This window comes from Rhipicephalus sanguineus, chromosome 4, assembly GCF_013339695.2.
Source record: "Rhipicephalus sanguineus isolate Rsan-2018 chromosome 4, BIME_Rsan_1.4, whole genome shotgun sequence".
NCBI lineage: Eukaryota > Metazoa > Arthropoda > Arachnida > Ixodida > Ixodidae > Rhipicephalus > Rhipicephalus sanguineus.
In genome coordinates, this window is record NC_051179.1 from 12,043,021 (window position 1) to 12,066,890 (window position 23,870).

The 23,870-nt window shown below is 46.1% G+C and overlaps 1 protein-coding gene across 1 annotated transcript in view; it reads right to left on the minus strand.

Annotated features, from left to right (window-relative positions):
* Positions 1 to 12,503: 12,503 nt before the first annotated feature.
* LOC119389398 (carotenoid-cleaving dioxygenase, mitochondrial-like) overlaps positions 12,504 to 23,870 on the minus strand; it is a 43,333-nt gene continuing 31,966 nt past the window's right edge. The window contains exons 8-12 of the mRNA XM_037656631.2: positions 23,646 to 23,739; positions 19,450 to 19,561; positions 16,592 to 16,692; positions 13,077 to 13,191; positions 12,504 to 12,693 (exon numbers count right to left, since the gene is read on the minus strand). Of these exons, the coding sequence (XP_037512559.1) occupies positions 12,539 to 12,693; positions 13,077 to 13,191; positions 16,592 to 16,692; positions 19,450 to 19,561; positions 23,646 to 23,739 (577 nt within the window). The 3' untranslated portion in view covers positions 12,504 to 12,538. The remainder of the gene's footprint in view (positions 12,694 to 13,076; positions 13,192 to 16,591; positions 16,693 to 19,449; positions 19,562 to 23,645; positions 23,740 to 23,870) is intronic.

Here is a 23,870-nt window from a genome sequence, read left to right on the forward strand (position 1 = left end):
TGCGCAAGTAATGACGACGGCGTATTATGTTTGCAAACCATCACCACGTTAAACGTGTGGTCCCGTGCAGCAGCGATGGCGCTACTCGCTGGCGGCCTGCTACTGCCGCAAATCCGTCAGGCAGGCTCGGTACGTACTATACCTCGGAGTGCCGTTCAGCTCATACGTCAATTCTAGATCATGCAGTTTTATGTAGCACGCACAGGATTTCGCGAAGCATCGTTATGCATGGTAACGGAGCTGAAATATAACCCTTCACACCGCAGCAAATAATTAGGTGGCGAGTCCTTGCACTTTCCATGGTTTGGGAAAGTATTTTAGTCTCATAGCCATTTCAGCGCAGCTCATGACTTCATCCGGTGAAAGTGGCACGGGCCGTAGGTGCACACGTCCTATCTGTTCCTATGCTAACAAACGGGTTGACCCTCCTCCTGGCGCCATCTTGAAAAGCACGGCGCGCCACCTATAGTTCGTGGACATTGCGAATTATGTTTGCGCAGGGAGAGCCTTGCCCTTCCGCTGTCTGCTCGCGCGGTTTTCTCGTGCTGAGGGGAAGAGGGATGTTTCACGCTTTCACCGTGATGTCCGCGCTCATGTTACGGAGCGTACGAAAGTCACTCGAGCTCAAGGGACGCCGCAAAACGAACAAACAGAAGATGAGCGCGAACTATCAAGTGTCACAGCTCGACACTTGAAGGTGGCGGTTCCACTACCACCATCTTGCCAATAGTTCGAAAAACGACAACAGACGACGCCACTCATCCACGTTTGCAGAAAGCGAGAAAATTGCGCGCGCAAGTATGGTCAGCGTCGCCTCGCGCGTGTTTTATATGTTATATGTCGCGCTAGGTGACGGAAATCGGCCGACAAAAAGCAAGGAGCACAAACGCGGACGGCGTATTTCACCTAGAATCGGGGCCAACTGTTGGCGTCGTTTCAACGACATGACGATAAGTGCCCCAGTTTGTAAGGACAAACGCTCGCTTCCTATTGCAGCCCTTGAGAAAGGACAGCGCAGCGTCTAAATACAATCGCTTGAGAACAAAAGAAAAAAAAAACACGCACACACACGCACACTGGTGCGTACAACAGCGTGCACTCACACACGCACACACACACGCTCTCACCCACACGCACGCGCTACGCTCTCACTAACGCACTCACTCACATAATATAATGTGCCTCTGTGAAATAGTATTGAACAAAACATCAATCAAACGCTTCGCAGCGTTTCAGTGGAATTGCATGGCCGCTACTAAAACAATCATTTTGGTTCATTTTAGCGACCGTGCCAGTGACTTTTATAGCATCGCGCGATGTGTGTGTGACCGTGCCAGTGTGTGTGTGTGGGGGGGGGGGGGGTGCTTTTGCTTATTACAATTGGAGGAGGACAAAATGGACAGACAGATTTCAGCAAATTATAATTCGAGAGTTATCTGCGAAATTTCATCCTCTCAAACTGCAATAAACGGTTACCAAAATAAAGTACATCTTGATGATCAGTTGAACACATGACTACCACTAATTACCGGAGTTAGAACCTCCTAGAACACATGCTTCTGCCAGCGAGACGTCTGACAATGAATGCGTTTGCATGAGGAAGAAGACAATGATTTTTCCATGTGAGGCATGATTTTTTTTCTCTTCGGAACAGTAATAAACCAAGATGGTTTGTGCGTTGGAGGGCAAGACACCCCGTTATTTTCGTCTCTTTGTTCTCATTTGTAACCTTTCGCGACGCTGTGCAGGCGCGTTCGTAGTCGTCTCGCACGAGCGTTTACAACGATGAAAGCCAGGCGCAAGACGCGCGTAGTACACATACTGCTGACTGAACCTCTTGTATAGCTTCCACAGCGTTGCATATATTGTATGAAACTGATATAGGTACATCGGCCAGCGTAGGCGTGCACACGAGGGGGCTGGGCGCCCCCCCTCCCCCCTTGGGAGGGAGAGAATACAACATTTATTGGTAGAAATAAGTCGCTATTGGGGGTGGGACTCCTAGTCCGGAAGACCATTGGCTCTTGCCGCCGCCTGGGCACGACGGTCGACCAGGGCTTGTTGCTGCACTGGGTCAGAGCTGGACAGGGTCGCCTTGGGGGCTTACATGACCGGTCATGTAGGCTTTTACAGAATCCAGTTTTTATTTATGCTTGTTCTATAAAAGCATGAATACACTTATTTGTTGTGGAAAGCTGTGGTTTTTCTTTATTTTGACTTACAGGCACCATCGACAAGTTTTCCATTTAGGTTGCCGCAAAAGTTTTTCAACAAAATGTTCGTCAGTAGCATATGTATCGGCACTATTTTGTTCATGTGGCCACTCTCGCGTGCGTCTAAGTCAGGTTATTCTTCGTTGACCAGACATTGCACTGTCCGCCTTGTACTTTGCTACGAACTAGTTGTTATCCGATCATTAGTAGTAGTTCTAGCTACGCAGCAAGCCGCTTTACGACAAAGTAGCAGTGCGCAACAGCGTTATCACTAGGTAGAGTAGTCCTCCTCAGTCGAACTGTTTCCTGACACCGTAGCGCTCATTAGTGGCAAAGACAGTGATCGTCTTATCCGAAGTGAGTGCGTCTTTTCACAAAGCACAATATAACTTTTCCAGGGTCCCGTACATTGAATATTCTGCCACGTTGACTAGAACGTTCTGCATCTTCAACAAAGTCTCGCTTCTGTCGCATCGTTGCAATTAGGATGTAATTACCTGATTGGGTACAACTTACCACTACTGGTCAGTGGAAGTTGTCGGCACAGTGCTCGACAGGCATACTTTGAAAATTCCGGCAATGACAAGCTTTCATACGTTCACCATCGTGTCCCCTTAAAAGCGGCGCTACATGCATATCATTCACACGGCATGTCAGCGTCCTTCCTTTCACAATTTGGAACCTCACAGGCACGAAAAGACTCAAAGGAACGCGCAAAACACGAGCAGCTGAACCACAAAGAGATGCACATTACTAAAGACGTGCCGGGGAATACTGGTTCTAAGAACGCGTGACGAACGCGCAATCTTCCTGCATACCGAAACCATTTGCCGCTTGATGAGACCGCCCCACCTGCTGACGTGGGGCGAGTGGAAAGGGTTTATCACTAAGCACTCCTCCTTTTATGGTTGGTGTTTGTTACGCGCGGCGACTAGACTTAGCTAGTGAAGCAAACTATGAGGCCTGGAGATATAATTCATGCCTGTTCTACCCGTTTTATTATGTTTAATTGCGCCACTTTTGGCGAACGCTTGAACTCGCATAAAGCAACTTGATATTTCATTTCATAGATGGAGCTACCACCAAAAAACGCCTGTGAGACTTATGATTCATTGAAAATATTTTGTTTGAAGCACTGAGTGGTCAAGTTAGTGAGCACAAGTAGATAAAAGACACAATATGCATCTACTAATGTGCAATACTCGTTGGCAATTAGCGTCTAAAAGAAAAAAAAAGCGAGTTTCTACGGGACTGGTCAGCAGGAAAATTACGTAAATTCACTGCTGTCTTGCAGGTTCCCTAATAAAGATAAAGGAATTTTCTCTTCATAGAATCATAGAAAGGGCCTCGCTTCTTCATTATGTAGAAGTTCACAGTAGCAGCTTGTATAGTTTTGCCGCTTCATCGGTAATGCGTGACCAAGTACAGCCATAAACTGCCGCATTGACAATAATAATTCATCCAGTTTTCGTCAGAACACAAAGCAACTTCGCATGGAAAATAAGTGTAATGTAGTCTACGTAGCCACTAAATATTATTGTTCTGCTTTGAAAAGTAAAAAAGATATTCTCACAAAAACTTTTAATATTTTGCCCAATTTAATTGGAGCGTAAATAAATTATTAATTGTTTCATGGCTAATATCTCTTCATAGAAACCTTAAATAGCACTTCTTCTAAAGGCACGGTAAATTTGGTCTTGTTATGTTGAACAGTTTCGCCGTACTGGCAGTACGACGGAGGCTTGTACAACGAAAATGCCTTTTGTTGCTCACACTATTTTCATTGCTATTAGGTAACGCTTCCGAACACGCATTAACACCAGGTGTCATTAGAAAGCGGAGATCATAAGCTTTCTGAATTATTACAATTAATATTTATTTGTCAAGCGCAGCGAGCACAGTGCGTCCGCAAACAATGCGTAAAATGCGGAGGGGGGTTCGCCGGAGTGGGACCGCCACGTTTTCTTCGCTGCTTCGGCCGCCTTCGCAACAGGAGCGCTGTTCAAACTGAGAGTATCCATTGGCGAGCCTCACTTCGTATAGCATTAGTTTCTTGCTATCGCATTCATTGCTTCGCCCTTGCGGCGAAACTAAGGACACCGTAAGAGGATGGAACGAAAGAAGTAAGTTGTGTCAACTATCTCTCATAGCGCACAATGCAATGTGTGTGGGGCGCAAAGCCGAAAAGGAACGCTAGAAAATAACAACCGCCCTCCCATAAAAGCGGACTGCGAGAACCCCCCCTCGTGGCCACGCCTTCTTTTAAAATTGCAGGTGGTCAAAGATAATATTCTGCTTTTAGAGAACTGCCCTCCCCTTCCTGACGGCGTCGATAATATCGACCGTGTTCGGCCTCAGAATGTGAAAACCACGCCGCAGTCATCAACACAGAACTTTGGCACGGCAGAAATGCTATTTCTCGAACGCTGGCGATATAGCACTCGCATAGTTTCTGCTCAACGAGAACGATTTAAAATAATTCTCTCGGAAGCCTACCTCTAACAGACTACAAGCGGAAGGGAATGAAAAGACTGGAAGTTGATGAAGATTGGAGGTGCGCAACCGGAAGGCACTTGTGTTAGACAGCGGCAGCCCGCAACAGCAGCCACCGGATAAGCTAAAGCCGGGGAGGTTCACGAAGAAAACTTGGCATTTTTAGATGCGAAGTATCTTAAGGCGGAGCTCAATCCGGTAGTGGTGGTGTGCGGCGTGACCACCCTTACTGCGCATGCGCATACCCTCTCCACACACCTCTCCACTCACCCTCTCACCTCCCCTCTCCACTATCCCTCTCCCCTCCCCCTCTCCACTTTTCCCTCTCCCCTCTCCACTTTCCCTCTCCCCTCCCCCTTTCCATTCTTCCTCTGAAACGCGGGCTAGACATGCCGAAATTCTCTCCTGCGCAACGCCGCGATGAGCTCGAGCGCATGCGCGTCCCCTCCGCTTCTCTCTCCTCTCCCACGCTGCCCCCCTCTCGCCCGCCTGTCGACCGCGTTCCCCGCTCGCCCTGTGAGAATTAACGGCCAGGCTAGATGGAAGATACGACGCGCGTAGCGTCCCTCTTCGCGTTCCACGACGCGAGGTCGGTAGCATGCCTAACGAACGCCGACGGAACGCGATCGTGCAAGTGCTCCGGCTTCGCATCGCCTCATGGTCCCCTTTAGCGGGAGATGGTGTAATTTTTTTACATAAATCGAGATCATATCGCTTTACTTTATTTGAGGCCCGTGTACTTAGATTTAGGTGCACGTTAAAGAACCCCTGGTGGTCGAAATTTCCGGAGCCCTCCACTACGGCGTCTCTCATAATCATAGCGTGGTTTTGGGACGTTAAACCCCAGATATTATTATTAGCTTTACTTTATTTTTACCACCGGACCCAGTCCGGCGGAATATTCTGTCTTTTAAACCTTCATTTACCGCGTATACTGCACTCAGGCATCCACCCTCGCACAACTACTCCTCCTTCAGAAAGAAAAAGCACAAAACAAAAATACATCGCCCAGTTGTAGAGCAAACGCCTCGATGCCTATAGTCTCGTTGCTCTGACGCAGCCCCGTTCGCACTTTTACGCACTAATGCATGTAACACCTGGCGCAGTCGACAGGAGGTGTTACATGTGTGACTAGTTGGTGGCGCCACCTAGCGTGTTGTATTAAATAAAGGGCAATAGGGCAGTGGCGGGCCCTAAGTAGTCAGTTCACCGCCGGCAAGCATAGCTGTCGTGTCGTTCCTAATCGGCTGTTCGCGAATAAAAACTTGACACAGAGAAACACTAAATATACAGTTAGCGAGTAGGCCAGTAATAAGAGAATTGCAATATTTATACAATAAACAAAATTACAACGTTACTGGATCGAAACTGACGCTGTAAGGTTTCTTTATTCTCCCCGAGATCTGGATCAATCTGGACCAAGCGTGCGTTTAGGATTCGTGACAGAAGCGTTTTGACGTTCCTTTCTTATTGCTAATGAGCGTGACAATCGTTTCGAGGCGTGAGATTTTGGAGAAAGCGAGAGCTGTCAGAATCGTTAGTGTTGTGGTGAGCGCCGTATAGCGGCCGCTAAACGTGCTTGAAGAACGCAATCTGGATCTGACCATGCTCGGTTCCGGAATAAGAACCTAATTAATCACGTGGTCATCACGCAGTGGCAGAGGCTGCTGTGGACAGGGGTCGGAAAGACTCCCACGTGACTTAGAGGAAAATGGGGCGCCACCAAGCTGTCGGGCGGAGGCAGGCGCCGCTGGGCTGCCGTACCTGTTGTCATGACGACGTACACCGTGTGCGCCGCCCTCTTGAATTCCGTTTATCCGCAAGGGCAGTACCTGAAGGGGCGCTTGGCGCTGGCGTCTGAATTAGGGAGAGTGATAATAATCTTTAATGAAAATCCCGGAGAGGTTAGCCTGGTTTGTCGCCTGGCTTGCTACCCCAGGTGCCGGGTGATGACTATGATACATACAATGATCACACATACACACAAATAGTACGCACAGTCACAAGCGCACATATATACGCAAATTAGTCATTCATGAACTTTGGTTAAGTCGAGTGTTCCTCAAGGACACCAACAGCGCTTTTGTGTTGCGCATCGCACAACCGCTGTCTTGCCACGGGCCGAGAAGGTGCCGCAGCTCCAAGCTCGAGCCACGTTGCAAATGAAGTGCTGGCTTCAGAATCTGTCGTTCGGCGTCGTAACGGGAACAGTCGCAGAGTACGTGCTTTAAGTGTTCCCGAGTATTACACGCGGTGCACGTGGGCGAGTCCGACTGCCTGATCTTGTGCGTGAGGTATTTCCTATAGGCAACGTCGAGTCTCAGCCGGTGAATGCACGTTTCATCTTGCCTGGTTAGTCCCTGTGGCATATAAAAGCTACACGTCGGGTCTGATATGGTCTGAATTAGGGCATCCAGTAGCAGTCATGCGAAGGAACATCGCCCGGTTGTGGCTGCATCTCAGTTGGGGTGTCGCGCGTGCAGTACGAATGGGTGAGTGGAGCACAGTTAAGACCCGCACACACTGAATTATTTCCGGTCGGCGACGAGATCGGCGACATAAACAAGCGCTGGCCTCAGCGGTCGGTCCGAAACCGATTTTTATCGGCGCTAAAGAAAAAAAAAAGCGCTTGTAGAAAGCCAGTGAGAACGCGGCATTACGGGAGAAAGGAAGGGAAGGCTTGCGACAAGTGATGCTTAGAATAACAGAGAGTTGAGCTAGCTGGTAAGTATTCATTCTAAAAAGACAGGGCGTGCAAACGCGGACACAAAAAAGTAGTCAGGACGCCGGCGTTTGTGGTGTCCTGTCTTCTTTCTTGTGTCCGTGTTTGCACGCCCTGTCTCTTTAGAATGAAGTGATGATTTTTTGTCTGCTGCGTTAAGCGCCAGAAACAGGCAGCGACGTCGACAGGCGAGTGGGGCTTTACACGCCAAAGCAACTATTAGCAGGCACGCCGTGGTGGGGGACTCCGGATTAAATTTCGACCACCTGATGGGGTTCTTCAACGTGCGCCTAAATCTAAGCACACGGGTGCTCTTTGCATTTCGCCCCCATCGAAATGCGGCCGCCGTGGCCGGGAATCCATCCCTCGAGCTTAGCAGCGCGACACCCTATACGTGCTAAGCTACCAGGGCGGGTGACAGGCGAATGTCGTGAAAGTGACCGCGTTGGACAAGCGAGAGACATGCAAGTGGTATGTACCACGCATTCGTGCGTACCACGCGCACATGCGCCTTGTGCATTCGTGCAGCTGAGCGCGTCGCAAGTTACCGGGCTCTCGGAGACACTTCCGAGCCTGACCGAAATGGCCGCACCTCTGTCGAAGCCGCGCGCCAAGCGAAGCCGCAAAACGGCCACGGACACACAATTAGTGTGTACCTTACAAGGCAGTGAACCGCGAGTTCGCGAAGCAATTAGCTTCCCTTATTTCGGCATTTACCGTCCGCTGTGTCCAAGTGCTACGCCAATTAGTTCAGCTACGCAAACCTAAGCTATTGTATCTCTTAAAATATAAAAAATAAAGCTGCTAGTTATAGGCCTAACTTCTTTCACAAAGATACGTTTGAGCTGCTTGTTACGACCGGTCGTTATGAAAAAGGGATCATGTCTTCATTCTTTCCTTGCCTCCCGCACTTAAAGAGTAGGTTGAGTTCACTTACGTTAGGAGCCTCGTACTTTGTGAACTGTGCGGCCCAGACGAGGTAAAAGTCACCCAGAAGTTCGTGAAGAAAATAGGGCGTGCTGCCGATGCCGGAAAGCGTTATAACTTCACACTTGCTTACAATAAAGAAGTACTTTCTGGTTTATAAGAAGCAGTGCAAAACGATATGTGAACAAGATAAAAGGGACGCTGTTAGCCTTGTCGCATTTAGACGTACTTATAATTCGAGATAAAGAACCAATTACAGATAGTTTACGTTCGCGTCATTGTGGCCGCCACCTAAGGGTACTACCCGTCGAGAAGACGCGTAAGCAAGAAACGTTACAGCACGGCAGGCGCGTCTCGCACCGAGAGACAATTCGATAACGGAGATAATCCGCTGCAAAACTATAAAGCGCCAAGCGATGACCACGCCATGTTGTTGCGCATATACTGACGCCACCGCAGCGCTATACATGCTTGACCACCAGCCTGTCGAGAAGAGACAAACCGCTTCTTTGAGGTGACGCAGTTTGTGCAATGACAGCAGCGCACGGCACTATCACGCGCACGTTGTTTTGCTTTGGGCTGTGACCATTCTTGAACGGATTATACTTTTGTCTCTCGGCGTGAGGCAAGCCTTTCTTGACGAATGCAAATACCAGAGCGATAAGGGCCACGTTGATCTCAATGCTGATCACCCACAGGCGAAAGATAAAGCCCAGTTCGGAAGCACTGAAGAGATGATGTACGAAGAGTCAAACTTTTCGCAAGGGCCACGTCAGAAACTAAACATCAGCTTCTACCTTATTAAGGAGAACTGACAGACAATAATGCCAAGGAAAGTATGGGGGGTTTTATTTGTAACAATTAGGATATAAAATGTGAAGAAAGTAAGTGGACGAAAAGATAACTTGCCGCCGGCAGGGACCAAAGATGTGACCTTCGGATAACGCGTCCGATGCTATACCACTGAGGTCGCAGGTTCGTTCGCTGCCGGCGGCAAGTTACCTTTTCGTCCACTTTACTTTCTTCACATTTCATATCCTAATTGCTGCAAATAAAACCCCCTATACTTTCCTTGGCATTATTGTCTGTTAGTTCTCCTTATTATCGTGACAAAAAAAAAAAAAAAACGAACCCTTAAAAGTCATCTGCTTTCCTCGAGTTCTACCTTGTCATTTGACCGAATGACATTATTGTTTTTCATTTGATGTAATAATAATAATAATAATAATAATAATAATAATAATAATAATAATAATAATAATAATAATAATAATAATAATGACGTATAAATAACGGTAGTATTTGATGTAGCGGTTTTTTCGAACGCGGATTTCTAGTGTTGACCGTGGGTTATCGCCCTGCAGTTATAGTAATAAATATGGCTCGATCTGCTCACGCTCGTCGTCTTCAAGAGAAACAGACCACCTGGTGCAACACTGCGAGATTTCAATCAAAGAAGGAATCGCTTTGTCCTTGTGCTATGGAACAACCACACGTCAACACGCGCTATTCCATAAGAGAGAGAAATGCTCGTTTATTGTTTCAAGAGGCGGTGGGACTCTTTATTTCGTTTTTGTAAGCTGACCGGCTCAGTCCAGTTAGCCATTGGCCTTTGCTGCTACCTCGGCCTGGTTCACCAGTTTCCGCTGGTCCTTCACCCCGTGAGCACAGCCTTTCACGGCTGTCCCGACGTTGTCCCGCTCTTTCTTGCTTTTCTTGTTTTGTTTTTTTCATGTGCCTCGGGAAGTTACTTGGGTTCACGATAGCCATGTTCGGCTTCTCACGGGCCTTTCGCGTGCACACGATCCTTGTAGGGTATAGATTCTGCTCAAAATAGGATGAAGGTTAATGTACGACTTTATTTGGAGACGTCTGAACTTTACCGTCTACTATCTCGTCATTTTTTGTATGCGCTAGTGGCTATTCTTCTTTCCCAACCGTCAATGCTGCAATATTTCCGAGTTTTTTCTGATATCCTCCGGCCTCATCGCACTTGTGGACCCCTCCAATAGGAAAGCTCAGCTGGTGTCTTCTCGGCCGCTTCTTTTCTAGCCAGTAGTACGGGAACTGAGGTCCGGACGACTTAACTTTTCTTAAAGCGGTAGCTTAAGTGACAGCTTTAACCTTACCTAAATTCCGCTCATGCCGCGCTTATAGTGAAACTATGGTGTGCGTGTCGCGCCTGTGACAAAAAAAAAAAAAGGTATCCAACGTGCTCTTACGTTGTTCATTTGGCGATGTCTCTGTTGATCTCCCATCCACCCCATAAGCTGGAGAAAGCCGACATCCTTCAGGGCAACCAGCTTTTCTATAGGCACCAACCAAGGCTGGCGAATAACGTGATAGCACAGGTGGAAGAAAAAGGCTTCTTTATTAACAACGACAAAAATGTGAATGTATACGTGGCTTCCCCGTATTACCCGCAGCCAAGTAACGTCGCCGCGAACGGGGTCGGCTATCACATTTCAGCACAAAAAGTCAAATGCCAACGCACACGTCCGAGTTGGCAACGATGCCCTCGTGTTCACGGAAAGAGTGTGTATATTCGTGTGTCACGACAAGGGAGAATAAATATGCGCACCCTGCCCGAAACTCCCTGTTTGCCATTTGTTCGCAATTTATTTATACATTAACATATTTGTAAGTATAGCAGCTTAACAGTTACCCTATAATATCAAGAGAGAGAAACACCTGTAATATTTCTTCGGGACAAGCTATTCTGAAAGGACGGCTATGCACAGCTGCTCTGCAGGCAGCATTACTTTTACGTACACTTTCCTACCACTTGGAAATAAAGTTAGCTATAGCTTGCTCAGTAGTTAAGCATGACAGAATTCTTGATCAACAATCACAGTTCTGAGAAAGCTACGAGGTCTCTTGTTACGTTCGCGTCGTTTGTTAGAAAAGTCTGACTTGCCACTTTAGAACTTTTGCGTGCGGTGACTCATGAAGGTACGACATATTGTGTTACGCGGACGTTTAGTCAAATGATGTCGAGGCTCGCAAGATACGTTGACTCGACAAATAGAATTTATAGATGTTAGTAGAAGAGATAAGCATAGTTGCGTAAGAGGCATGCTCACGTCCAGATTAACCGTGTCATATGAGTGATCAACATTTACAGTACAGACCAAACATCGGTGGCAGCTACTGGAATTTTAATAAAAATAATCTCTGCGCGTCCACCCGACAGTTAAGACGACTTTTGTAACTTTCCGGCTATTACAATCTGCGAAATCAAACTGTACGAAATTTGCCACGAATAAAACTGTCGTTGAGACATCATGGAGGATTAGTGTAGTTACGATTTACTCTTGTTATTAAGGTTACCACTAGTAAACACTGACACTTGGATTCGTACTTGTGTGAAACCATTGAAGCTCACAGACAGCCTGGTCTCAGCAATAACTGTTGGAAAAATGGAGCACCTCAACCAGTAACACTTCAAGCAAGAGGTAGTATAAACGGTGCATATACATAATAACTTAAAAAAATATTTACAGAAAACCCAGTGCGATCCCTACCGACATGACAAGAATATCACTTGTAATCTACTGTAAAGTAGTGTCGATTTCAAAAAGCAGGCTCACTGCGTAGTGTGGTGTGAGTGAAGCGTGTGAAATTATTGTTTGTATGATGTTTCCGATTGCTGATGGGCCGTGATGCCGCACAATTCTTAATGTTTCGCTAGTAATGACTGCTAGTCTGAGTTTTGAATGTTTGTTGTTACACAAAATCTCTACGTTTACCGCTAACCATGCTGTCAAGTAACAGTGCAGGAAGTGCGTGATTACACGCGTGCACCCAACAAAGCAGAAATTGTTCACGCGCAGAAGCAATCTGTGGTGACGGGAAGCGCATTTTCGTATACGGCTACACGATCGCTAACATGCTGTGTACGTTGTTAACGAGCCCACACATGTTAATTTTGAACGGTCACAGTAGCGTGGACTGGCACATCGTTCTGTTACAGTCAGCAACCAGACAATTCATTGTTTCACAGACTCTAAAGTGAGACTTGTTACCTAAGGCACTTGCTGTCGTATGAGAATTGTCGCGTAAAAACGAAAAAGCACAATAACAGACAAACGAAAATAAGTGCCGCGCTATGAAAGACGCAGAGGCCACTAAGTTGGACCGAAGACGAGAGGCCGTGTGAGCGGGGACCGAGGAAACGTTCGCTTCAGCTCTTGATGAAGCAGCCGTGGATCGAGGTGCAAGCGCGCACGGGATGGGGAACTTGTGCCCGCGCGATTTCGGTCATTGTCCTGGCGTCCAGCACCAAGAGGAAGTCAGGTTTGTCGTAGTCTACGTCGTTTATCACCGACAGTAGGACACCTGAAAGAAGGGCGCGGAAGGCATCACTATTCAGTGCAGACTTTGCCTGTGTTTATTGATCACTCATCTCCCTCGTTTGCTAAAAACGCTTGCAGCCTATTTACTCTTGAAAAAAGAGCCTCCGAACTGAACGTTAATCAAAGACAGTCATCTCTTGAGTTTAGAGACCTTCCAAGTTCGTGGACCAAGGCTGGCCTTGCATCCCACGCAACGGTGGCAGTTTTGAACTTTGTTACAGAGACTACTGGTATGATTAGAATACCTGACTTTGTTGAGTGTCGTGGTGTGTCATGCGTATGCACGTTCTGCATCTATTGTGAACGGTGCATATCATTTCAGTTTTCATCATGGCCATCTGAAGTCGCACGCGCCGTAGAACCTACCGTCATCCTCATCGATTCCGTCAGGGTTTGCCATGAAGATGGCTTCGCTGGGGAACTGTGTGTCGGATTCCCTCCAGAGATGCATCTCGCGGCTCTGGATATCCAGCTTGCAGATCTGCATTTCACGCAAGACGAAGCACTATCCAGCACCTGGTGACGCCACAGAGTCGATTTATAATTTACGTCAAAGCACAATAACTAGACGTGTGCGAATATCAAATTTTTCGAATACGAATCGAATACGAATATCCACCTTCGAATATCGAATCGAATATCGAATATCAAAGGAAAAATGCCTCCACAGTAACGATATTTTATTTAACATGTAGCTATTTGAAGAAAAAAAAACATTAACAGCCTGACTGGCAACACAACATACACTGCTATCTCCAGAACACAATGTCCTGGCTAGCACAATGCACATCACAACACAAGCAAATATCACGGCACAATGAAAGTAATGACTACATGTTATCATGAAGAAATATGAGTTGCTCCACATGATCAGGCAGCAGGCGCTCCCTTGTAACAGAGACAACACCCCCCCCCCCCCCCCCCCCCCCCCCCCCCCCCCCGCCACTGAAAAGGCACGCTCGCTTGGAACAGAAGTGGCTGGTATAGGGAGTTACATGGGGCAATGCTTTGCCAGACTGGGGTATCTGAAGGTGCCTACAGTCCGCCACCAGTCACGTGGGTCACTGTATTTCTTCAGAAGTGGTGCCGCATAGTGAACGAGTGGTAGTGCGGCACGTTACGGCCGCATAATATTGAAAATGTACGGTTACATGATCGCCAACAGCGCTGCACGTCGAAGATGCACCAGCAATAAATCATACGTATTGCGGCGCTCGTCGCAGGCAGATATCGTGCCTCCGTATACTTACGATGTTTATCGCTCCTCTCGGCAACGTTTTTAGCGATACGAACGCAGCAGAAATGTGGAAGACGAGTTATTTTATGCATGATAATCGAATCGCATATTCGAATTTTTCGAATATTCGAAGTTATCGAATATTCGAAACTTTTCGAATACACGATTTTCGAATCGAATACGAATATTTAGAATGTAATATTCGATGAATATTCGAAACTTTCGAATATTCGCACACCCCTAACAATAACCCATTTCTTCTGCAGACTTACATCAAATTGGAAACTGCACACTTTGACGCTGAGCATCGCTTTGATGCCTGTTCAGAAGTAGTTGCAATGTGTTTGATGTCCCCATGATTATGCAGCAAACTGCGGTGCCTAATCGATTTCGTGTTGTTAAGCTCAACACATACAGCCGTTACTGTCTTCTTTTACATGGAATGACTCTTGTATTTCGACGCAGCGTGTATGAATCTCAGTGTAACTGCAGCTCTCATCTTTCAGCAAAATAAAAAAGCAAGAGAAGAAGAATGATAGTACATAGCCTACTTAAAATCCTAAGTGATGCAGCTAGGCGTCACTGAAAGAAGGCTGTCACGTGACCTATTAAAAAAATTATGGCAACTCCGCACTAGTGGTGGCAAGCCTGAAGGAAGAGCAGAGCTGGGCGGCCTTGCTTGTTTCTTTTTATTAATTGCGAAGCATTTCTTAGCGAATTTGGCCGTTTCAAGCTTTGGCCGTTCCGATCTACGCATCTATCTATCTAGCCGCCAACGTCTGGGCGTTCTCCTGGCCGTCTCCATAACTGGTAATACACCAAAATTGGCATAACAGGGGATCAGTGTAATGCGAACACTATTCATTGGTCATGACATGAAAATCGACAGATCCTACGCCTTGTGGGAACCGTTTTCACGCGAAGAAGTCAGCGAGTAGTTCTATGCTGCATTTCTTTGGCTTTGAGCCTACGTGTTTTTGTAAGTATAGAAGTTGTGTGCCCATCGTGGGCTTACCAGGCACGTCAACAACACTGACGTTTAAAGGGCAACTTATGGTCTGTCGTAACGTCAGCACTCACCTTAAAGCACATACGTCGGTATTATCGAAACGAAGTGCGATGATGTGAATATCATACGTAACTTTCGTTAGCGTATATTTCCGGGATCGAGCTACGCTTGAATATAGCTTGCTGAATCATATAGATTGAATACAGCTTGCCGAATGCACATATATACCCCATAAAGTGGACGGGGGCACGACCGCCGCTGTTGTTCAGTTGGTAGGGCATCGGACGCGTTATTCGAAGGTCGCAGGTTCGGTCCCTGCCAGCAGCAAGTTATCTTTTCGTCTACTTTACTTTGTTCACATTTACATCATAATTATTACAAAATAGTACCCCCTATACTTTACAGGGCTTTCTTGTCTGTTAGTTCTAATTAATGTTGTGTCTAGCAAAAAAAAAAAAAAAAAACGAGCCCTTAATATTGCCCTTCCTTTGCTGAATGAGAGGAATGCAACTGTATTGTTCATTAGACTGCTATAAAAGCGGAGCCAACACTGGAACCACCGACGTTAACCTGACATCATGCCTGCATCGTAGGAGTACATATGTAGTGTTTATTGTTTTGTTATAAAATTGGATAGCCAGCACCACAACCACAAATGACGCTGCACCGACCTTACACCTGCATAGGGTGTTTTTTCAAAGCAGTTTCTATACCTGGCGTGGCTCCGTGGTAGAATACCTGACTGCCACGCAGAGTGCTTGAGCTCGATTCCTGCTCGGATCCTAATTTTTATTCTTTTCATTCTTCGGGTCAACGCTGCCGATGTCGGTTTTTCTTAACACTCTCACATTTAAATTACCAACGTCTGTTCTCGCCGTTCCTGGGCAGACGTAAACTGTCTATCACCTGCGGCGCATACCCGTACACCGCGGCCCGTGGTAAACGAGTATGTGCCACACGTGTGTAGAGGAAAAGGTTTGACGAATAGATAGATAGATAGATAGATAGATAGATAGATAGATAGATAGATAGATAGATAGATAGATAGATAGATAGATAGATAGATAGATAGATAGATAGATAGATAGATAGATAGATAGATAGATAGATAGATAGATAGATAGATAGATAGATAGATAGATAGATAGATAGATAGATAGATAGATAGATAGATAGATAGATAGATAGATAGATAGATAGATAGATAGATAGATAGATAGATAGATAGATACCGCAACCACGATATAGGCTAGAGAAAACATCTCGTGTAAGAGGAGTTTCCCCTCGCGAAAACAAACGCCATAACTATACATAAGCTACAAGGAGCCGCATACGCCGAGGTAGTCTTCGATTACTATAAGCAATATTAAGCCGCAGTCACCTTCCCGCTGCATGCTTCGCATAACGTCGATTCCCATGGTACGTGGGATCTGCCGAATTTTTTTTTCTCTTTCTTTCTCTTTCTCTATGTTTCTTGTATCACTTTTTTGTATGTGTTTCTTTCTCTTTTTGTCTCTCTCTATCTATTTCTTTCTGTGCATGCGCAGGGCTTCGTTTCAACGACGCTTTTAAATAATGCAAGGAGGAAGTAGGGGCCTAGAACAAAAAAAAATAATAAAATTACTGAGCAGTTACCGCATTTCGGCATTCCCCAAGTCGCTCAAAGTTTCCGCTGCCGTACGTGTACCGGTACGGCTTTCCTTGGTACTTCGGGTTTATGGTCGGCAGGTCGTAACCTGCAATTGGACAAGAAAATTGGCAGAAACTTCCTGATGAGGAATTGGCAGATACTGCAGAACTGCAGAACTGCATCATTAAATCAACACATGACAATTCTAAGCGGCATTAGCCGTTATTTAGACCACACTATCCGACATTGACATCTTTAGAGCCAACGTAAAATCTCCAATAGGCAGAACTAACCTACATTATCCATCATTTAGCTACCATTAGACATCATACACTAGCCGGCATTATCCACTATGGCTATGTCTAGTCGACGTTGCCCTTCATTTAGCCAGCGATAGCCGACATAATTAATAATTGTTGGGGTTTCGTGTCCCATAACCACGATATGATTACGGAGGACCTATATCTAAGCAAACGAGCATTTTGCCTCCATCGAAATGCGGCCGAGGTTCGATCCCGCGATCTTCGGGTCAGCAGCGAGCACCATAACCACCGTGGCGGGTAGCAATAGCCGACATCACCCAGTGCTAACCCTTGCGCGGGTTCGAGTACATGCGGAAGGCCAAGCATAATGCATATAGAAGCACAGGAGTGTGTAAGGAGTAGCCAGCGCACCCTAGAGGCGCCGGATACTCCACATACGCACATTTATTAATAACAGTAAAGAACGGTAGGTCTAGTTCTGGTAATATGCGAGTCATCGCGGTAGACCGGCGCAACCGTCACCGTTCACAGCTCTGCACTATGTTCGGGATCGGCCCGCTTATTTAACGCGCTACGTTACGGACAGATTAACGGAGACGTGGGCAGAAGCCCAACCAAACCAGCAACCCTGTGCTGACTGCACCGAAAGGGGATAACTGGGGTCAAAATTATGCATGCTTGCTCTAAACGTCGGTGCGAGAGTCATCTGATGACTATATATCCGTACTTTATGATGACCGTACTTTAGGTACTTGATGACTATACTTTAAGTATTTAGTGCGATGCCTGCAAAAAATGACACCTTGTTATTGCGACGTCGCATACAGTAAATATAAGCTAGCAGTACTATACTGCATCAGTGTTCGTAACGTATAAGCAAAGTACCTGCACGGTTCACAGACAGCATAATATAATCAATTCTGTACGCAGTTGAACCGAATCTTGAGTGCCAACTAAACCCTCAGCTCACGTCCTCATGCATCGTCTCGGTTACACAGAGCACTTTTAACAGCGAGGCTGCTTAAGCTATCGTTAACTGGTGTTTCGTCCTGCAAAACTCCTCAGGTGAGTATGCGCCACAGGAATTGGGCAAGCCCCACTCTACCGTGTACAGCAGGCGCGAGCGTCAAACGAAAACTCTGATCGGCGAAGTGGAGCTCGACACATGAAAGAGAGAGAGATCGAGAAGAAAGAAAGTGATACAAAATACTGAAAGTAATAATAGAGACCAATAAAGGCAATAAAGACATAAAAAGATAGAAAGACTGAGAGAGACATAGAGAGAGAGAGAAAACAGACACCAAAAAGAGATAGAAAAAAAAAACAGAGAGCAAGACATAAAGAGAAAGAAAGAGAGAAATAAAGAGAAAGAAAGAAGCAGAGAAAGAGAGAGAAAGGGAACTAAAGATAGAAAGAGCGAGAAAGACAAAGAAATAGATAGAGAGAGAGAAAGAAAGAAAAAGTAAGAAATAGAAATAAACAGATACGAAAAAGAGATACAAGAAGGAGAGAGAAACAGAAAGAAAGAGAGGAAAAAAAAAAGAAGAGAAACGAGGAAGGCCACCCCAGCTGGGCTCTTCCTTCAGGCCATCTAGTGCGACGCTGCCATAATTTTTTATCCAGAATTCAGCGTGCGCCACCTACAACATGTTCCTGCGGCCATGTCGACGGTGATGTTGATAATACCGTTGCTCGACTGCTCCAAGCACAACGTACATAGACAGCGGGTAGGTGATCAGTTACTCAGAACGAACTTTTTCACTAGTCAAAATACTTGGCCCATGGCCATTAAATGCCCAACATAAAGCGGGGGAAGATCATTCATCGCTTCTTTGAAAGTACTGATATTCGTGGAGAGTGCAGACATAACTAAATCGCGTGTGTGCACTGTGCATGTGTGTGCCATAGATTAGCGGGCTGTGTTAAAACGAGAACAATTGAACTCAAGGAAGGCAAGGCACTGTTATCCTTCTTAAAGGGACACCAAAGTGAAACAATGAGTCGGTTTAGATTGGTAAATTGTACTCTGAGAACTCTAACGTCGTTGATTTGACCAGCATAGGTTTATTAATAGAGGAGAAAATCAATGTCAAAATTTCACTTTTAAATTATGCGCCGAAATCCCCGCACGTGACGTCACTGACTTCACAAAGATTATTTTTCCATGGCTGGCGACATTGCCCCAACAAAATTTCTTGAAACTTCACTGTTAAGTATATATCCCCCTCTGAAGACAATGTACTACATTTTTACTAATTAGGAACTACGTAGGACCCAGTAGATGCCGTCAAAATATATGCTGTCACGACGTTTGGTGGGGGAAATCTAAGGTGGCGTCGCCACCCGCATTTTCTTTTTGCGCGTTTTCTCGCTTACCAAGCGTCTTCTTACGGCAAGCGTGGTGATATTGGAATTGTGAAAGAGTAACTTACTAATACGCCAAAAAAAAAATAGTTTTTCTCTTTAGTGTCCCTTTAAATTTTATTTTATTAATAACCAGGTAAGAATTGGCAGCCGTCGCCAAGAAATGGCTACAACGACTCCTTCGTACATTTCTATTTCACTAAAAGAAATGCGAGGCGTGCAGCTCGTATGCGCACCTTTGTATCCCATCTCCTCGTGCGTGAGCCAGATGGTGCTGTCGTCTCTGCGGTACGCGTGGGCCTCGCTGTAGCTGAGGCTCACCAGGTCGCCCTCCATGGCACTGCCGGCCTGTTCACGGTGAGTGTCGTGGAGTGGGTAAGAGGGAAGAAGCATGCCACTCGTTCTGCTCATATGTCGTGTCCTTTCATAAATGGAAGAACACGATCTCACCTTCGACGCAAACGGGAAAATACGCGGGTAGACAACTTGTGTAGACGATTTTATTAGCGCCTTGACAGCGGCTTCAAACAACAAATGCAAAAACAAGGTCTTCAGCCTACCTTGCAAAATAAATAAATAAATAAAAAATAAAAAAGGAAAAAGAAATAACTGAGCATTTGTTCAAGTTAGCTAGACGTAAACTCTTAAAACAAAGTTAGCAAAATGTTTGTAGCTTCAAGCAACAAGTTAGGAAGGGAACGTCTTACTCTACGTTTCAAATCCATAAAACGGCAGGAAGCGCAAGTTGGAAGATTACGATGAAAAAATCCGTAAAGAGTGGGTGGGTGCTTGTCTTCTTCAAGGCAGGAACTGATTTCCTTAGCGCTCGGGTGTATATGCTTCGTGCCCTCCCCCGCACAAAGGAGCAGGGGAGGGCAACTGTGAAAGCGCGGGAGGCCGCCGTGACAAACTGTTTAACAGAATCCAACTCGCCCAAATGTCAGCTCTTCTGCAGAAGGAAATTGGTATTCCGTGGGGGAAAAAAAACAAGAAAAAAGAAGAAAGGGGGGGGATGCAGGGGAGGGGGAGGGGTTACGTTGCGCTGAATAATGTTTGTCAGAGGAAGCAGCAGTTAACAATAGTAGGTTAGAAATTCCTAGAAGAATGGCTTAACTCCCATTCGTTTTCACTGCGTACGTACCATATCGGATGGATTCAAGAGCCCCCTTAGAAACGTTAATATACACCTGTTAGCTGGTGTGTATTGAACTTGTGAATAAGGTATGACTATGTATTTTCTGCCTCTTGCGGACCGGTAATTTGACTGAAGTATGCAAAGTTTTAGATCGTCGAAGTTGTGACCTGCCACATTAAAATGCTGTGCCGCTGCTTTCGGCAATTCCTTCGCCGTGTCCGCGCGACGCCCGTTTAATCTAACACTAACAGGCTCCCCCGCTTCGCCAATGTACCGTTTGTGACAACATGAACATTCGACCATGTACATAACGTTTCAACTAGTGTCGGTAAAACTAGATTTTGTATGATGGACGAAATCACTTCCGGTGCGTTTAATTACAACGTCATCTTGAAGGTGTTTGCATATCCTACTTCTTGGACGAGAACAAGGTGTTATGTGGGCAGTAGAATGAGGGCTTATTTTTGCATGCACTAACATTTCTTTAAGATTCCAATTGCGGCGATACATGACCTTTGGCACTTCGGGAAGAGCTTTTCTAAGGGACTCCTTGCTTGCCAGTATTTAGTAATACTTAGGGCGGATATTATTCATGTTTGGGAGCGCATTTGAATATTTGTTTATAAATAATGGTGGTTGGTTGGGCTGTGATACCGGGGGCTCTTTTAGCTAGTGTTGATTTCCTATCTAGTCGACATGTTTCGTTGTAGACCATGTTTAGAGCATCTTGCGCGTAATTTCTTTCAACTGATGTTTCCTTTAGGTTGCTTAAATGGTGAACGAGCTCGTAATAAGTTCACGTGATACGTGACGCCAACAGGCAGAAGAAAAGTGTTCCACACTCGCCGTCATGGCTACTGGCGGCGCTGACTGACGCTCCCACGTTTAAATGTTCATATATACCCTATAAAGTGGGCGGGGGAATGGCCGCCGCGGTAGCTCAGTTGGTAGAGCACCGGACGCGTTATTCGAAGGTCGCAGGTTCGGTCCCTGCCCGCGGCAAATTATCTTTTCGTCCACTTTTCTTTCTTCACATTTACCTTACATTTACTACTAATAACATCCCCTACACTTTCCTTGGTATTATTGTCTATTAGTGCTCATTAACAAATGCAGCTTAACTAGCCTAACTAGCTTTCTCGTAACGCCAGTTAATAAAAGGTGCAATCCGGATAAGTTAGTATAATGACTGCTGCCTCATTTTTCCAGTGTACTTGATCACGGAAATTTATCTGCATAATTAATTACTCTACGGGGTATTCGATTATTTCTGATAAGAACTTTTTTTGCCAACTCGTCGTGCCACTGCGTGAATATGTTAGCTTACAGATGTTTACTACCACAACTTGTTTTGGTCTCGTTCAGGCCCGTTTCAGGAATTTTTTTCGGGAGAGGGGGCACTTGCTGAAGGCTTGGACTATTCGAGAAAAACACCTATTTTCATTATTTATGTTCAGTAAAACACCCCCCTCCATCAGAATTCCGTGGGAGGCCCGGGCGTTCAGCGCCCCCCCCCTCCCCCTGGCTGCGGGCTTGGCTTCGTTACACATAGGAACAGAGACCACCGCGGGTTCAAAATTTTAGCGAGCCTGGGGGCCGCGTTGCCCGTCGCCTCGCGTCATCTAGCCCGCCACTGCGCGTGCTCAGCCTGCAAAGGCGCTGAGCGCTGAGCGGCAATTGACACACAGTACTTAATACGCAATTTATTGAGGCGAAAGCCTGAGGTGTCATGAAGTGGTACAGAAACCGACGTGACCTATACGCAAATGAAGACGTGCCGTTGTCACTGTGACGTCAACGGGACGTCACAACGGGATGCCATGCGGCATCATAATGACGTCGTAGAACTTTGTGACGTCACACAGGGCATCGCCGCTTGGTCAAAGGTGGGCTGATCCCGTAGGTAGTGCAACACCACGTGAGGTGCAGAAAGCTTCAGTGGGGGACGAGCAATGTAATCGCATAAGAACATCAAGGTAATTTAATGATGCGTGTCCCTAATACTGCGGCTCGTGATGTCTTGCAAAAAGGATGGACCCCGATTGCGTAACTTAATGCATTGGTCAAGTGTTACAAAGTGAAACATGCTGCCGAACTTCCTGCCTCCGGCGGCACCCCACTCACTGCACAAAAAGGTTCGATCCCGCGATGGCGGGGAAGCGAGTGGTTCTCCGTTCATCACGTGCCGTCGTGAGTGATAGGGTGAAGGTGTATAAGATACGGCAGAATAGGAACGTCTGCAGAAAAGTGACATCCACAATGACAGCCTTGACATCCACAAAGTTATGCTGATTTCTGAAAATACGCACGTACACACCGGTTGGACGCTCGCTAGACTGCACACAGGACGTTCGCTAGACTACAACTGAAATTTTACTTCAGACACATAGCATATGATGTGATCCACAAAAAAGCAACATGTAAGCTGACTGTAACGTCACCATTGCGTGAAAAGCTACACACGCGCCAAGCTGTGTCTCGCGCATGCATGCAACCTTGCCAGGAGCCTAACTCTCTTTTCTGTGCGAGCGAAACTGGGGTTGTAGTAGAGCTACATACACCGGGTGTCCCAGCTAACTCGGACTAAGATTTAAAAAGAAAGAAAAGAAAGAAAGCCATGTGCTCTAGGAAAGTTGCACTTGTTGCGTATCAGTAGCAGTCGTGTGTCCTTCTTTAATTCGTCTTTCTTTAATTACTAAGTATCAATAATTATTAGCTGTATCTAGTGATTTTTTTATTATTGAGTTAATTGGTAAAATATTAACTTCAACTTATAGGTCACCTCAAGTAACCTCGGAATCAAGGATTTAACTTGTGATGAAATCTGCCTGGTTGTTTTTGCCGTGAGAAAACAAAAGCGAAACACGCCAAATATGAAATTTACGGGCGTTCGCGCGCCGTTGTATATATATACGCTTTCAAGCGTCTTTTTAGTTGACACACGGCTGAATTCGTTCATCGCCGCATTGTACAGGGCACACTATGGAGCAGGTTGTGACGCTCGTTGATGGACGCGTCGGTGGCGAGTTTTCATGTCGCGTTATTACTTATGATGCTACTTTATACAAGGTCTTCAGTGTTAAACTGGCTCTAGTTTCCGTGAAGACACGAGTTTTATGAAGACCAGCTTATACCTTGGGTGAACTTACTTTAATTGGCCAAACATAAGTTACCTTAAGCGTTATAGCGCCCGCAGGCCCAGCGATGGGCTTAATGGCCCGTCGCTGATCCCATAAAACGCGTTATTCCGAGTCTATTCTTAAGAAGCCTCAAGTGAGTATAGGTTCACTTGCTTACCTTGGATACCGGGATCACAAAGCGACGGAAGTGGCCCTGGCAGTCCGGATCGAAGTCTTCGTTCATGCCATTTCGAAATCTGTCCAGGTAATACCTGAAGAGCAACGCATTCGAAAGATAAGCACGCTGTGTCACAGGCAACGTGAAACTATACCGAGTGACCCAATCAGTGGGGTCTTAGATTGCTATGCGCTTTTCACTCGCAACCTACTTAGGCAGGAAAAA